Raw genomic sequence first — 18461 nt, forward strand, 5'->3', positions numbered from 1 at the left:
TAGATCTACATGAGACGAACGCAGATTCATGCTTTCTAACCACATGCTGACATGGAGAAAGTAACATGGAAATTGAATACACTGCGGAGAGAGTGTCCAGAATTGGCAGGACTTACAGGAAGTGCACACTTCCTGTAATTTCCTAGAGTCATTGATCTTGATCTTGATTTTAGGAGAATGGCTTAAAGGCCATCCTGCCATGCATGAAACAGCAGTCGAACCTTTAATGCGCTCGCCGGCTGGTCAGTCTGCAGTTATGTATGGGTATGTGTGTGTTTCTGTGTGCAGGGAGGGGTCAGTGGCAGAGAGAACAATAAAGACCAGATGGCCTGTCTCTCTCTCTCCACCTGCCCCAGGCATCTTTGTCCTCTCTCATACACTTCACACACTTTAATTTCCCCGACTGCTCCCTGTATTTCCCATTTATTCCTTTGCCTTTAGATCTTTTCCAAACGTGGTGACAATTGTTTCATCTTTCAGATATTCCACAATTCCTTAGGCTACAGTGTGGATTTTCCTGGTTACAATACAGAGCTTACAACTATTTTCTATAGGTTTCAGTTTAAAACCTCTTCATGAACATAGGAATATTTTATTGAACCAATGCACAGAACCACACCTAGACACATGCATTTGATTCTATCTAATACCATGTGTAAGCAGCAGCAGCACGCTTAAGGCCTTTGCCATATTTGTATTTGCTGTGTACACAGATACATGCTGCACTTGTTGTCACTTTGTGACAATTCATATTCTGCCCTATATGTACTATATGGAATGGATGCACCTATTCAACTTCTTCTCTTTCAATACAAAAGCACTCATCCCTACAACTGTAATTCTCAGAGCCACTAACACCTCGTTTTATCAAATAGGTGTTGGTTTGCAGAAAAGGGGCACAGCCTAAGATAGCTACATCTAACTAATCTATTTAATAATTCCAGAAATCTCTTTCAATTAGTCTGCATCGTCTGTATGTATATGTTTATGTATGTATGTATGTATGTATGTATTTATTTGTGTATGTGGCTTCTGTATTATGAGAACTGTGCGTCGTAAGGAAGCGCAGTGTCTAATTAGGTGTGATTTGGACATGTGATCTGGTTGATATGAATAGAATTTGAATAAGCAGATGACCAGCTGTGGTGCAGCTTCAGGGTTTTGTGGTCTTGATTTGCAGTGGCGCAATTAGTAATGTCAGTGCACTAGTTTATATAAACACACCATTACAGAAATTCAAGGTTACATTTGAGGGATTGGTTCAAAGTCTGCAAATATTTCGTAAAGAGCAATATACTGAAGAGTCCCCACGCTCTGACCAATTTGTCAGCTTTTCTCAGCAATATTGGATTGGTGACTTTTACTCTATTTTAAGGTGAATGTTAGATTTATTCATTTGAACCTGGGTTTAGAAATGCAATCATTTATTTTATACAGTCATTTCTGACCAACTTTTGTCCTGATTGTTGAAACACATTCACTCGCTCCCCCACAAACTCTGTGGGGGAGCAGTCAAGATTCTCTTTGCCTGCTAACTGAATGGGATAGCAGTTGAGAATGCTTCGCGAAAAGAGTCTTACGGTTATAAAGTTGCTGCCCACAGATCAATTAATCTACTGCACTACACTATATGTACTGTAAGGATGCACCCATTCAACTTCTGCTCTTCAAATATCAATTCTTATATCCCAGTTCATGCTATTTTGGTATCTGATATTGATCAACATCAAATGCCACAGATCTGTTTACAGGTTGTCAATGGGTTCTTTTTCATTTATTTTAACATGAGGATTAAAGGGATTGCTCTGGCAACAAAAACTGAGTTGGCTGAACAGCATGAATTGAATGTGCCTGATGTGAAACATAATTCTAAAACTCACTAGGCCAATAAAATGGTACACAACCTGCCTTTACCTCATGCAGGCATTGCATGCAAACTGGTTTTGGCTTTCATAGTGACAAAAGGACAAGAAGCATGGCTGCTAATACTCAACTCTGCAAAGGAACCTGAACTTTATCCCAACATATTTAGTTTAGTATGACTCCAGCTGTAATAACGTTTTCATCACTAGGAGTGCTTCCCCACAAACTAGGCACACAGACTTGAACATATTTCTGTATCAAAGGTCAATGCCTTGCAGGGATACAGATGTGTAAATAAATGTTGTACTAATTCAAAAGCACAACTGCAAATAATAATGAGAATACATTAATGGGAGTATTTTCCCATTAATGTTTTAAGTCAGTGTTCACAACCCAAGTTATTATCGCCATTCTCTGCAGATTCAATGTTAAGCCTTGATAATACACACACTTACATTCACACACATACATACAATGCTTCCTGAAGTCAAGTGTTGATGCCATGATAAGAAACAAAAGCAGCTTGTCCTCTTTGTGATCAGACCTTGGCCTGATTGTCCTGTACAGAACACAAAGCTAAAGCTTCATGCATAAAAAAGCCACGGATGCTATTTGATAGTCATTTTGAGATGCACATCTCCCTTTTCCCATTATGGCTCTTTCTTTAATCATGCTGTATGTATGAAGAGAATATCCCTTCAGCATTATTCCTTTTATTAGTAGTATAATGGAGAGGGTTATAAAAGAGCACCCAGTCCTCCTGGACTGGACACCTCTAATAGATGGTGGTTTTCAGCTGTTTTTCTCCACAACAAGTCCCTGAGGTAAAGTCGTTCTCTGAGGACGGGAATCTGAGTGAAACTAAAAGGAATATGCAACATCTAAATCTGCACGTCATGGCAGCTTTTCATTAATAATAACAAGCTTCAATGGTAAATGGTCTGTGTTATTTTCTAGGGTTGATGGACTCAAAGCGCTTTGCAGTACAGTTTATCGCCAATCACCCATTCACACACACATTCATACAGTGCATCTATGGGCAGCAGTTTTGTCAGAGGGGCCATTTGGGGTTCAGCTTCTTGCCCAAGGACACGTCAGCATCCAGGTAGGGAAGACCGGGATCGAACAATATTAATAATAATGATACATCTTAGTTGTATAACTCTTTTAACAATGCTCAGAGAAACTTTACAGGATTACAAAAACAGAGCACATAATAAAACTAACAATATAAATAACACATTGAAAGTCAGATACACGACATTACAAAATGACTATGTAAATGCCTATTATAAGCTCCTTTCATATAATAAGCATAAAACTTTCGCTAAACAATTATTCTCTCAACTTCATCATATTGATCCTTTACCTCACACAAAACCGTGGTTGAGTCCCTATAATCCTGTAATGTCGTCATTCTGATGATTTTTAAGTTTAGTGCTATAAGATTTGATGCATTTGGCATACAGTGCTGGAGTTATGGGAGTAAACAAACCTTTGAGGAATCAATCAATCAATCAATCAAATTTTATTTGTATAGCCCATATTCACAAATTACAATTCGTCTCATAGGGCTTTAACAGGGTGTGACATCCTCTGTCCTTAACCCTCAGCAAGAGTAAGGAAAAAGTACTAAAAACCCTTTTAACAGGGTAAAAATACGTAGAAACCTCAGAGAGAGCCACATGTGAGGGATCCCTCTCCCAGGACAGACAGAAGTGCAATAGATGCCACGTGTAGGAAAACATCATCCAGATTAAAGTTTTTAGCAGTATTGATGAGGGTAAACATCCCATAGGACAACCCCAACATGGCATGCCAAGCAGTCCCGCTGCAATCACAGTCCATGGTCAGCAACCAGTAGGACCACGATCCACCATCCAGACCAGACGCCACTCCAGACCTCAGTCACCGTCCACCGCCGCCCACCAGGACCCACCAAGGGCCACCACCGCGGTCCTGGTCCACCGCCCGTACCCAATGCCAACTCGACACAGGGTCCTCCACCAGCACCACAATCAGCCCACATGACTCAGAATCCGCCACACTGGATCCAACACTGCGACCCCCGGTGCGCGATCCACAAACCGCAATCCATGGTGCGGCCACAGAGGCCCTGGATCTGCGGGTGATAAAGCAAAGGGATTCCGGGGAAGGGGGATAGGGATGGAGAAGCTGGAAAGAGAAGCTCCGTGTGTCATGTGTCCGTAATGTGTCTTCCGTAATTTCCGCGTATTGTGGGGCATGAAACCGGAAACTAGACTCCGGACGGGATGTGGTAAACAGACCAATCACAAGCCTTGCGGGCTGCGTGAGGCTCACGTCGCTTTGTCGTATAGTTCGAAAAAATTGGCGGGCGCACGCAAGCGCACGTTGCGTGTTTTGCGTGCATTGACTATAATTCGGCCTTAAGGTGTTTGGGGCCAAATATTATAACCTCTGTTTTGTCTGAGTTTAATAAGAGAAAATTGCGGGTCATCCAGGTTTTTATGTCCTTGAGACATGCTCGAAGTTTAGTTAATTGATTACTTTGTTCAGGTTTTATTGACAAGTATAACTGGGTGTCATCTGCATAGCAGTGGAAATTTACCGAGTGTGTCCTGATAATGTTTCCTAGTGGAAGCATATATATGGAGAATAAAATTGGGCCGAGCACAGAGCCCTGTGGAACACCATGGCTAACTTTGGTGCGCACAGATGACTCATCATTAATTTGCACGAATTGGGAGCGATCAGAAAAATACGATTTAAACCAGTTAAGGGCGGTTCCATTAATGTTAATTAACTGTTTGAGTCTTTGTAATACAATTTGATGGTCAATTTTGTTGAATATTGCACTGAGATCTAACAGAACGAGGACAGACACAAGTCCCTGATCTGAGGCTATTAAAAGGGCCTTTTGCCAAGGGTGTCTCTGTACTGTGATTGGCTCTAAACCCCGACTGAAAGTCTTCATATATATTATTTTCCTGGAGAAACTCACTCAGCTGATTGGCTACCACTTTTTCTAAGATTTTAGACATGAAGGCGAGATTAGATATTGGTCTGTAATTGGCTAAAACCTCTGGGTCTAGGGTGGTTTTTTTTAGAAGGGGTTTGATATTGTTCTGCTATTTTAAAAGACTGTTGTACATAACCTTATGATAATGACAGATTGATTGTGTTAAGTAACGAACTATCAATTAGGGGCATGATTTCTTTAAGTAATTTTGTAGGAATGGGATCTAAGATACAGGTTGTTGGTTTAGAACCTGAGATTATTTTGGTAAACTGATCACAGGTGGGAGGAAGAACATTATTTTATACTCTCTGGCGCTGTCTCAGTCTTCAGTCTCAGAACGGACTCACTCACTGTAGTAATCAATGGATCGAGTATAGATTATGATGTAATCAATGGATCAAGTATAGATGATGATGTAATCAGTGGAGGGCGGGAGTGTTGAATCTGGTTTAAATAGCCACCCATACAGGGCTCTCAAAGACATACAGCTAACACACAGAAAGTTTCACTCGTCAACATTACGCCTGGCATTTTATTGGCCGGATAGTTTGACTAGTTGCACCAAAAAATTCTAACTGCAGAAAAAATTTGAAACTAAGACCAGAGGGGAAATCTGAGAGTAGACATTTCATGTGCACACATAAACAGCACGAGGAGAGGCCGGAGCACAGGGAATCTAAGAAAGGACAGGAAATATTTGAGTTGAGAGCATTCCAAAATCTGCACATGAAATCAATAAGTCCTGCTCTCAAACTGAAAGACCATGCTTTTGAATAAAATAGGGGAAATAATCATAAAGTAGCCCCTTTTTCAGTCACTTGCTGCTTGTTTTGTCTCCTCTGGTCAGAATCCTTCAGATTGCCCCCCTTCTGTGTCATGTCCAAACTACCATGGTTGTTAGTTTTGGTTTCAAGCTAATTTCCTGCCTGCATCTGTACCATGCTGCAGAACATAAAGTACTGTCCAAATTCGGACAAGGAGAGGGATGTGTGGCAAAAAGAAAATTACAATATAAATAATGCTAAAATACTTTTTGTGCCGTTACACAATATATATCGTTACAGTGCACCGCCAGACACAACACAATAAACAATTCAGTGAGTGATAATTCAGTATTAATTATTAACCCTCTCACTGTCTCTATCCACAAAACAAATGAATCCCCTATCTATTGAACCACTCCTTGATGTCTGTGTACCCATGCCCCTATGCCAATATCAGAGCTTTGCACTCGTCTCTCTCACTCTCACTCTCTCACACACAAACACAAACACACACCCACAGACACACACACATACCTTCCTCTCCTTGTCCTGGCATTGACTGAATAGCCCATCACCCCTGGAGAAAGAAGTGGTTTGTGGTTGGTTGGTTGAGGGACACTCCTCCCATCCCTCTGTCCCACAGGGAGACAGAGAGAAGTTGTTGTATTCTGGATATATTTGTGTTTTTAATTATTCATTCAGCTGTGTTTATTTAGTTTAGCCTTGTTTGTGCCTTTGTCAATAATAGGCTGGACTGGAAGTTAAAACCACAGTATGTGAGTTTGTGAATGTGAAATAAAGAGCAAAGTTGATGAAGTGTGAACTATTTAACTCACCACTTGGGACCACGAGGCTGGCAACCCCCACTGTAGACACTATTGTTGTTGATGTGTTCACCTACTCACCCAAGTAGGTAAATAATCCAATTCAAACCCTGCATCTAGTAGGAAAGGCTACATCATGGCTTATGTATGTTCAAGTGCTTTTTCATAATTTAAGTTTTTTACTTAATTTGCATCACATTAAAATGCATGGAAATGGAAATATTCAGTCATAGCAGAGTTTTGATGCAGAGTAAGAACACACTCGGACCTCGTGAAGACCTGGTATTCACATGTGCTTTGTGGACAGCTCTCAGTACAGGTGTGAACGCACTCAGATCAGATAGTGATATGATCACGTCAGACCACATTTGGCGTGGCCACATGTGGTCACAATCTTTGAGCAGTGTGAACACGAATGTGGTCCTGGCCACATTGAAAGACTGCCTACAGGCACAAATATTCTAAATGAGTTTTCAGCTTCTTACCAAACTCTTGATTGACCATTTTCATTACAGGGACCACGTCCCTTCAAACAAGACACACTGAATCGTCTTTTACTGCCATGAAAATACTTTTGTTTGTTGGTGCATTTATCTTAAAAGTGTGACATTTCCCATCTACTTCTCTTTTCTTCAAAGTCAACATTGTGTTTTGTAGTTTGCCACAAGCCAGGCTCCTCGTTGTCAGGCTAAATGGGGTTATGTAAAAGGTTGTATCATAGCATGTTTTATTGAATTTGTGCTCATTCAAAGATAATGGTTAGATAGCTCTATTTTTCACAATGTAAGCTTGTGGTAGTTTAATGGTCGCTCAAAAGGTCCCCCAGGCAGACACACGGTTCTAATTAGTTGTCTTTGTTTACTTGGTCTCTAAATTAATTATGGGTGTATTTGGTGTATTACACACAATAAACTGTAAGATAGGGTGCGGGTGTGATGAAGAGCTAAATGCTTTTAAAACAACCAACAATTTCTTTGTTACCTTGGTAGAAATGGGGAAACTTTATCAGCAACATTTTTTTCTTGTATCTTCCGAATCAGTTCTTTCCTTAAATTAAAATGTTCCTCTTTTTTGCTTCTCAGGAACCATCCGTCCGGTACGAAGGAGTTTTTATGACCCCGCTTCGGCCCCGGGTCAGGGCTGGCAGTGGGAGTGGGAAAACGATGCAGGTTCATGGACGCCCTATGACATGGAGGTGGCCATTGCCATTGAGAGTGCCCACAACCGCCAGCAGCCTTGCCTGGACCTGACACCACTTGGTTTCTGCTACCTCATTGATTTTCAAAACATGACACAGGTTTGTTTTAATTCTTTACATCAACATCAATGACATAATCAACTTGACACTTCCTCCATATCTGTGGTTCTGAACCTGTTTTCCCTGCTACAGGTAAACAGACAAAGCCAGAGGTGTCGGAGGACCCAGAGACGTGCTGATATGGCCTACCCTTTAGTGTCTGGTCCTCTCCCTGTACCCAAAGGCGGAGGTGTTGGAGTAGGTGGAGGGCTAACAGGAGCCTTGCTGGGTGTGGGAGTGTCAGGGGTCAGCATGGGGATTGGAAGCTCTGTCTACCCTAATGGAGGCTTGTCAGCTCCTGGACTGGGTCAGCCCTGTTCCTGTCAGCAGTGCTTATTGGTCCTTAGTGTGAAGACAAACACAGTAGGACCAAGGGGGGGGACAGCAGGGATACAGACTCTTGGCAGACGCTCACTAACCATGCAGCGGCCGAAGAACTTAGCACCCATTGCATCCAGACCTCTGAGTCCATCTAAATCATTTACTCTGGGACGAGGACAGCAGCTGAACTCCAACTTCTACCAAACACTTCCGCACGGCCTCGCTATCTCTAGAAACATAGCCTCGCCAAGAAGGAACGCCCAGCTCTTCGCTCAGTCGCTGGCCGCCCTTACTGCTGGCACGTCCTCTCTGGGTGTCTCCTTGTCTTCCAACAGGCCACCTCCGCCATCCCTCCCACCTCCTCAGCCTCCATCATCCAACCCAAGCCTGAACCCTCCGCCCATTCCAGCCAAACACTCATCATCCACAGCCAATGATTCAGTGCCAACTGCCACATTAATAACCCCTGCTTGCAAGGTGACCACACCTCCTTCTCCAGTGCCATCTCCGTCGCCATTGGTATTGAATCCGCAGCGTACACCATCGTCCGCATCAACAGTGTGCCATGCCCCGTTGCCACAGAGGTCAAGTTTAGCCGGGTTGAGCAGACCAGCGTTACAGAGGATTGCAATGGCCCAGTCCAGAGCGCTCATAGCATCAGGGTGAGTTAATGAAACACACACACACAAAACCAGGAGCTTGATTTGAAGCATTTTCTTCACTTTCAGCAATTTTCTGAGGCAGTGGAACTATTTATTTTCATCTCATTTAATCGTTGCAGTGTATCTCATATTGGAGATTTGTACATATCATGCAGTCCTGTTGTATTCAGTCTGAATACTATCCCCTGCAATGACACATGCCCATGCGCATGTTGAAACATGCAAATATCCGGCAGGCCTGGGCATGCAGCACTAAATATTCACATTCACAACAACATTTACCCAAACAACCCTTATCACTCCCACTGACGGCTGTCATATGTGTGAGTGTTGTAACGAGTGGTGTTGCTCTGCACTGACTATGAGCGGTGTGATATCAGGTGTGATTCTTCAGATTCACATTCATTCCTCTTGAAAATTTTAGGTTTTCTTTGTGCTGTTGTTCAAGTGTATTTTTTGTATTTAGTTTGGTGCGTATCCTTAATCAAAGATACGGTGTGTTGAGGCAGATGTTATTAACACAGGGGAAAGTGATGTATTGAAATGATTGCTCATGAAGGTTAAAAATGAACAGACATAAGGAAGTGGAGATGAATGAGATTCAGCAGCAACCACCCTCCTTTCATTGTGTCTTGGGTCAACAGAACCAGATGCCAGTGAACTGTGGGGATTTATGTACGAGACACATTTTTTAATCCATGTAAAGTAAGAATCCGTGTAGATTAATGAGAATACAAAGTCTTTAAAAAAAATTAGATTGACCTTAGTTGGATTCCTGTGTGTGTGGCAATTTGTCTCGAAAATTATTTAATACATATGGTATGCAAATTTCAAAGAGCAGCAAGCAGCTCTGTCTCAGGTCTCAACCACCAACCTTTGATCACACAATGACCCTATTAAATATACTGTGCACTCAATTGAGTTGAAGGACCATAGTGAGACACCAACACTCCACTTTAAAGACAAATCTTTTAAGTCTATTTTTCTCTCATACCTCTGTCCATCTTCCCGTAGTAACACTGGAACCATATTCCAGTTTTATGCATTTTCAGTCTGTCGATTGAATTCAGGTCTGTTGGTTCATGTAGTCAGTGTAACCTGGTTTACTTTTGTTTGATAGCCGGTAATAGTGTGGAAACACTTATGGTAAAGAATACAATGAGTCAGCTGACACTGTCAGCCAGCTGCACAAGGCGATGGATTTGACACAAGTGAACTGCAAGACTTAGCTGCTTTCCTCCCCCACTACCTCTCTCCACTCAGCCTGAACACTGTCCTTGAACAACTGCTCCTCTCTATTCACTGTTAAGACCCTGACCTCCTCTTCTCCTTTCCTGTCATTTCTCTTTTATCTTGTATTTGTTTCTCTAACTTTCTTCTGAATGATAACTTTCCAACAAAATCTGTTCAAAACTGCTGTCCTGATACTTGTGTCTTTTATACCTCTATCTACTGCCTTGCAGTTCCACATTGTAGACATCCTTCACTTTCATTCTGGTTGGTTCACATGTCAGTGGGTCTGGGATAACTTTCCATTCTGCTAAAGTTATAATTTTAATTATTTAGAAAATGACCAAATGCACGTATACAGTAGATTATATTTTAGACCTTTTTGCGATGCCGGCTTATATGTTCTGTCAGCGTTTCTCTATTCTGTGGATTCTATCTGTGGAGGTCGTTGAAAAAGTGTAACAAATAAATGTGCGGCACACAGTATTCCAATATAGCAAGTTATCAAATTAACAACACGTTATCTTCTATGTTATATGAGTGTGGTATAAAATTGTTTTGTTTCATTATGAAACTGTCACAGGACTGATCAGACTGTGGTGGGCTGCCAGAGTCTATAGTTATTTAACGAGGAACACTGTCTTTAGATGACAATGTGTCTGTTGCTCTATCAGTTGCTTCGACCACTTTGGTTCAGACAGAAATATCTCTACAATTGCTGGATGTATACCATGGTTTTTTGTATTACATTATAAATCCTACAAACTTCGTTCCCGATTTTCCACCACCAGGTTTATATGTGTGCTTTTGAGTGAAATCTCAACTAGATGGTTTGTTGGGAAAACTAGTACTAGGGATTAGGGATGGGCATAATTAATCGACGATCGATTAATTGATCATTAAGAATTTCGTCGATGAAATAATTTTTTCATCGAGAAATTCGCTAATTACACATTTGACCACGGGGGGCAGTGTTTAAAAAAAACGCCACAGTCCTACTCAGTTACCTGCGACTTGCTGCGAGTTACCGTGTTGTTCCATTTCCAAAGTAAACATGAAGAGGTCACGGCGAAGTGTTGCATGGGACCAATTTGAGTTAAAAAATGACATGGTTCACTGCCAACACTGCGAAGCTATCCCAGAGACTGGGGGAGACAAGGAGCCTGCGTTGTCTCACACGGACGAGGGGAGCGCAAACACCGGAGCCGCGGCCAGGCTAGCCAAGTTAGCACGGAGCTACCTGTGTATCACGGCGACGTCAGTCCCCTCAGAGCGGGTTTTTCTGCGGCTGGACTGACGGTCACCAGGCTGCGTTCGCGTCTGACCCCAGAGCATGGTATCATGCTCATCTCAACACAAATCCGTAAGCTGGTGCTGAAGTTGTATGTGAGTTACTGGTTATTTTAATTGAAGCTTTCTCGACTCGGTACCTTGTTTGATAGTTTTGAGTTACATTTGGCAAAACCTGTCAGACCGTAGTATTATATATTGCAGTTGTTGTTAACATTATGTTTTTTTTAAATTATTATTATTTTATTTTGGAGAAGAAAAAAAACGAGGGTCAGTTGTGTTTAGTAGCACCGGCTTCTAGCTGTCGGCTCCGCTGCTTAAGATTAATTTTAATAAAAAAAATTTAATTCAAAAAAAATTCAAAAAAAAAAAAAAAATAATAATAATAATTTAGTAGCACTGAAATGGCAGTTACTTATAGCACTATGTAGTTTTGCTCTATTTTTGAAGAAATTGTACTTTCTTGATTCTTGTTGTTCTGGGTTTGTACCCTCGAGTAGGGGAGAGCGGGGTAATGTGAGACATTTTTTACATTTGCTCCCCTCTAGGCGAGCTAAAATCATATATCAGTAAAATTTACACATTTCCTATTAATTCAGGATGTTTCTCAGCAATGGAAATGATCAGAATGTCTTCAGGACAAAGGGCAGTGAAAATATGATTGTTTGTAAAAAAAAGTGGTCTTGTGTCTCACTTTACCCCAGCTTAGGGGTAAAGTTCACCAACTTCTCCTTCATGGCAAGGGTGGAATGGGAGGGGCTTGAAAACATAATGATCACATGACCACAAATGTGTTCCGTTGCCTAGATACGGGGGTGTCTCACATTACCCCGCTCTCCCCTTCCCTTGAATGCACTGATTGCAAATTGCTTTGGATAAAAGCGTCAGCTAAATTAATTGTAATGTAATGGACTATGGCCCACTGTATTGTACTACTCAGTTTTGACACTAGGTGGAGCCACGCCCCCGCCCTAAACTACGCGATTGAGGCGCACTGTCAACAGTCCGCTCCAGGGCAGGGGGGTGTAGCGGCGTGAGTGGCCCAGACCTTCACATTTTTTTCTGTATGTGGCCCTCAGGATAAAAAGTTTGGACACCCCTGAACTAAACCGTTCTCTTTGTTAGGCTTGCGTTTTGGCTCTGTATCAGTTGTAATCCCCCTCCAGACTAACATGCCTGATAATGCACAACTTGTGACTGCTTATGTACATTGTAGCAGCTTGCTCGAATAATAGCTTGTCTGCTATCCATGTAAGCAGTTGTTCATTATATAATTCTGAATTTAGCTGCACAACAGCCATTAGCAAAGGCAACAGGGTCAGCAATGGTTATAATTGATTATCTGTGTTGCGTTTTGCGCTGGCCTGACCAATCACAGAAAGCCGTTGTGAGTGTCGAAGACTACGTCATCGTTCCCAAACATCTCAATTTTTGACCATCCAAACTAAATCACAACCCCGGAGTTGTAAAACCAAAATGGGACCAGCAGTGTTTCTAAACTTCCTTTTAGCAGCTCTAAACCTCCAGAAGTTTAGATGTAACCTAAGAATGAGATGTAAACTTCACTGTTGTACCATGGAGAGGAAAGTGATGCTAATTAATAGTTTTCTGTGTGGAACAGAAAAAAGATTTCACTAGATTTCACTGAGACATTTCCAAATTTCAGTCATGATGTCATACAACAATGAATAGAGACATCTCATTAAAAAAGACTCCCATGCTAAACTGCAGGTGTTTGTTTCACATCTTTTGTGAAAAAGGAATGCATTTTACTAGTTTAAATAATGGTGAGTTTTATTTCACCTCGAACTGAAATCAAGGTCAGATAGTTTCGAGTTGTAGTTCCTCCCCTGGCCCTGTCACTGTTTGCCCTACCCCCTCCTCCTCCTCTTCCCTGGCTCCTCTCCTCTCGCCTCTCCCGTTGCGTCTCAGTAGTCTGGGCCCCTCAGAGCCTCATTGTTGGTCTCCACAGTAACCTTTGTTGGATTACCCAAGTCTGGGCTGCATTAGAAGCACAATGTCAAGCCTCCACTTCTCTCTTCTTTCTGTTTCCTCTCCTTCCCCCTCTCTTTCTCTCTCTGCTCTGGCATTTTCTTTTTCTCTGCCTGCTCTTTCTTTGCTTTTCTCCTATGTTATTCTTCTGCAGTCTTGATTCTGATGAGTTCTTGCTGTGCTCATTTCTTTAGTATTTAAGGTTTCTAAGTTTCAGGCTGTTTAATATAGTTGTTTTTTCTTTCAAGCTTACCCTGAGAGTATTTATTGGGGTGTTTGGATTGCTTTGGGTGGGTGAAGCATTGTATCAAGACCCCTCATTTAGATGGTTTTACTGATCCAGCATATTCATAATATGAATCTTTTTTCGGTGGGGAAGAGGCAGACAATGGTGCTGGTCCAGTCAGCATTGTTGCTACCCCCAGACAAACACAATCGTGCGTGTGCATGTGCGTGTGTGTTTGTGTGTAGAAAGTCTCAGACTCAGACAGTGGCCTGAGACATGGAACTGATGAGAAGGGGGTGAGGGGGGTACAAGACAATGAAATGAGTCAGCAAACTGTCAAAGATTGATCACACAGTGGTGCAAGAAATCAGGACAACACTACACTGAGAGGAGGAGGTGACACTTGCACACTCACAAAGTGATGCCCGGCTGTGAAGGGATTCACCCACACACAAACACACAACCACATAGTGTCCTCCTTTCCCACACAGAAAAGGTAAATATTGACAATTCTGATTGGAGCTGCCGTGAAGAATGTTCACTCTCTCTGCAGTGGAGGATTATAGGAACAAGACAAAGGAAATGAATGAGTGGAGAAGAAACTGATTTGTTAAGGACAGGCTGGTGCACACTGTGGTTGCACAGTCTGACTTTGTTTGAGCAGATCAGATGAGAACAGAGAGGCAGAAATGGGCAGTGAGAATGTGTTGGCACCTGTTGGGTTCACCAACAGGCTGCAGCTTCAATCTTATCTCGTCCTGCACAGAGCGGAGCTGTAGGACCCAATCTTATCTACCGCTTTTTTACACGTTCAGAGACAACATGCAGAATGAAACCTTGGACAAAACTGATAACCTGGAATGTGTGAGAAGAATGCGACTGCTCTGGTGAATAAAGTACACAATCTCAGTTGCGACCTACCGCAACAATCATATGGACTTTAACAGATAGTTCCCAGGGTAACTGTCCTGACAGCTGTGTTTGTTTTGCTGGTGGCTGATACATTTAGATTTCCGTGGTCTCTGTGTGATCTTAGGTATTTTAACATTTCACATGTTTTTTAATTTGTTTTAGACATTTAATATTTTGATTGAACAGTAGGCACTAAATGACAGGGAAAAGAGATACACAGTTCCTGGAGAGATTTATATGTTCAATAACACCAAGGATCCCTTTGCTATTTTATCCTTGAAATAATAAAATCAATTAGGATCACTGAATCTATATATACAATCTGCATGATCTGTACATCTGGCTTATTAGAGTATTTGTTGTAGAATATGAATTCATTATTTGTGTATAAAATTATTTATATGTATTCAATGTATTTAAAATACAAAAGAGCAACATAAGTTATAATATTAAAGAATGAAAAATTATTTGTTGCCAAGACAATCAACACGAAAAATATCCTCTAGCCTTGTCCAGGGCCTTGCTCTGACCTTGAATTAAGATCTGAACCCAAATGTACAGCCTAAGTTCAGGTGTGGACACACATTAAGAGGTGGTCTGGGATGTTTGTTGACACATTCTGGGTCACACTGAGGCACTGCGTACTCGGCTGGTGTTCTTTGACCTGTTTCAGTTTAACAATGAACTGAAAATACTTTTACACTTACCATAGAATGTATTGTTTGTGACCCACATATTGGCTTTATTTTTTATGCAGCACATTCACTACTCGGCTCTTCCTTACCCTGCTCTCACGCTCTCATACACGCTGTACACGTAGAGAGCAGGGAAGTGAGATCTGATCACAAGTCGTCATTGGAGACACATGACAAGTCAAATTCAGGGAGTTTTTTCTCTCCACAGTCACCAAAGTGCTGCTCATTGTGGGAACTGTTGTGTTTTTGTATAATATTTAAGGTCTCAACCTTAATATGCTAACTGTAATATAATTTATATTGGTATTTGACACTATACAAATAATATAGAATTGAATTTAATATTTGAACGTGAAGGCCGTAGCTGTTATATCATATTGATTTTCAATACTTATTCGTATTTCTAACAATATAAAAGCAATAAGAGAGAATATAGGATGGAAAAATATTGACAGAGACTAAAACACCTTCTACACACCCGTTGGTGTGTGTGTGTGGGGGGGGGGGGGGCGTGGTTTTTTGTGTGTATGGTTGTGTGTGTGTGAGGCTGTGGATGCAGCTTTATTTGCATGTGGCAATATGTGTGTGAGAATGTGTGTCAGTGTGTTATTGTCTGGTGTCTAAATCAGTCCAGCCGACGTCCATCTGGGCCCGGGGGAATAGACGGAGCAGAAGGGTGAGGGCTAAAAGGAGTGTGTAAGACAAAGCTGTGGGAGTGTGTGATCTGGTGGGAAGCGAGCAGTGGGTAGGAGGCTGGATTTGAGGTCACTGGGGGTCAAGAGAGTTGAGTCTCATTCAGGCCCATCCCCCCAGGCAGCGACGGGATAGTCCTCTTTTAAAGTTCCCGAGGTTCTTTTCTTGTTCACTGGTCTCACTTTCCCTTAGAGCTTCCTGGTTTCCTGTTTCCCCACTAATACTTCCTCCTTCTTTGTTTTTGTATTTTTATGGAGGATGAATAGTGACATCTACTTATGTGTTTATTTGAGCGGGCTACTGGATGTTTGTTCATTGGGCAGGTAATGTTTTGGAATTTGGGGATTTGGATACTTGTTTCTATGCCTCCACCCTGCAACAGCTGTGGCTAAAGGCACTATTTTTGGGGTTGTCCGACCATCTGTCCTACAATACGCCCGTTCCCATGAACGCAAATAATGAAAACCACCAATCAACACCTTTCTGGCACAGACAATAGTGCATATATCAAATAAGACCCATTGCAGGGCTGTGGTACAGGGTTATTTGTTATTTGTACCAGGTAACTTTTGATTGTGAATGTTGTTGCATGAGTTGTTAAGACTTAATTGGAATAAATCAGTTCGATGAAAACCAATTAATGAAAATAAATCATATTATAATATGAACCTTTTGAACAGTATATGTACAGAAGGAACCTGACCGACTGCTTTTGTTATCACACATTACAGTACTACTTATTAAGACTTGCATGAAGCTTCAGTGGACAACAAGTAGCAATGACACCTTTTTTGTTATTGTTGTCTACAATAAACTATATAATTTTCTTTACACATAAAAAAGACCACATGCCTTTATTTGTGTGTTGCAATGATATGCTAGTTAGAGTTGATACAGTGGTAAAGCATTTTTTAAATACAATCAGTGGTCTATATAAATATGTACCATTTAGCATTAATAAAAGGCCTGACTTTTTTTGGGGTCTCTCACAGGTTGGTGACAACTTTACTACAGGAACTACATCATATGTGTACCATCTGTATAAACACAATTATCAAACGTCACCAATGTGGCAACTACCATGCTTAATGGCTAAGCTGTGCTAACAAAGGTGTGTGTGTGTGTGTGTGTGTGTGTGTGTGTGTGTGTGTGTGTGTGTGTGTGTGTGTGTGTGTGTGTGTGTGTGTGTGTGTGTGATCAGCTCATCAGTTTGTAAATGAACCGCATGAAGCTTATCTATGATCAGACTTGGCTCTCCTATTTACCTCACTTCCTAAATACTTCTTTGCTAACGCAGCAGCGCGTTAGTCGTGCTATTTATAGATCTAAAGTGATTGACAACAAGTGAGTAGTGCATGTTTGAGATCACTGTCATTGTCACTCACTGCCTTGATCCTGGACTTATCTAATAGATGTGTTTATCATCCATCATTAGCCTACTGAAAGGAGGCTGTCATAAATACATCTTCATGACAAGTGTAAGACCATAAACTACTTCAACTGCATACGACAGCACAACACTCGTCAAACAGGGCGAAGCTCGGACTAATCGGATCGTCGCAGATGGAAATTTATTATGATTAACTATGTGATCGTAGCCACATGCAGCCATGTGCTCACACTGATTAAACAAGAAAACAAATAGTTTGTTATTTTTGATAAAATCAGGCATAAGTAGAGAGTGTTTGCACAGATCCAGATTCAGGAATAGTGGGGTTGTCACAGGGTAATATACAAAAAATCCTTTCAACTGTATCAGAGAATGGAAAGTTGTCCTGCGTGTAATGTAAACAGTTACACCTTTCTCTGTGTCTCAGATATGTACCTGATCTCAATACATGTATTCATTTACATGTATTTACTTCAAAAAAGAGTATCCATTGCATATCAGTCAGTCTTTCTGGGTTTTATTTCATTAGCTTCATTGCACTACTTATTGGCTTGTTCTTCAAGCCCAGCTGATGTTGGTCAAAGAAATCATGGAGCTGGATGGCAGTTGAACAATATTGCATTCTAATCGCTAAACACAATTTTTTTTATATCACAAAAAAGATCATGTACACAAATAAAGAAAAGATGATGGCATGAGTTTATCGTTTCTTTGTTATCTTAACGTTTTGACCCTGCAGCTCAGTGTTTACAGTAGAGACCTGTAATGTGTTAAAGAGCATGTTGAGGTGGCTGTTTTTTTATGTGTCTTGAAGAATAGTGTATGATGCAACTAGTCCCACCACCTCTTTACTCATCTGACCCTCTATGCTCTACTCCGTTACTATATGATAGATCTAGACACAAAGGGAAAACCACCAGTGTTATTGCATCATTTCCGGATTGTCTTGACTTTGTGGAAACTCAGAGTGGAATAGTGTCATCTGGTCATTCCTAGCGTGACTGCTTACTGTTGTTTACCCCTCACTCTGTATGTTTACTGTTCTTCTACTCACACTCTGCTTTTACTCTCTGAAGTAACACCTCATTTCACACCGACATAATCATTTCCTCGTACTCTTTCCCAGCGCATACTTACACACATACCTACATGCACAAACACACACACCAGTGAATCATTCACCAGCGCGTAGTCATGTGTCACTGAGTGGGGTTAAGTGAAAGCGGCTTAGTGTACTAACACAGAGCCTGTTAAAGCTAAACCTTCAACCGGAAACAGCACATGATCACTGGCCTTCTGTC

At 41.4% G+C, this 18461-nt stretch overlaps 1 protein-coding gene across 2 annotated transcripts in view; it reads left to right on the plus strand.

Annotated features, from left to right (window-relative positions):
- Positions 1-18461, plus strand: part of LOC128433940 (E3 ubiquitin-protein ligase DTX4) — a 37670-nt gene that overhangs the window by 13138 nt on the left and 6071 nt on the right. For both annotated transcript variants that reach the window (XM_053417824.1, XM_053417822.1), the window contains exons 3-4: positions 7535-7749; positions 7843-8732. In XM_053417824.1, the coding sequence (XP_053273799.1) occupies positions 7535-7749; positions 7843-8732 (1105 nt within the window). The remainder of the gene's footprint in view (positions 1-7534; positions 7750-7842; positions 8733-18461) is intronic.

Source organism: Pleuronectes platessa, chromosome 3, assembly GCF_947347685.1.
Source record: "Pleuronectes platessa chromosome 3, fPlePla1.1, whole genome shotgun sequence".
Taxonomy (NCBI): Eukaryota; Metazoa; Chordata; class Actinopteri; order Pleuronectiformes; family Pleuronectidae; genus Pleuronectes; species Pleuronectes platessa.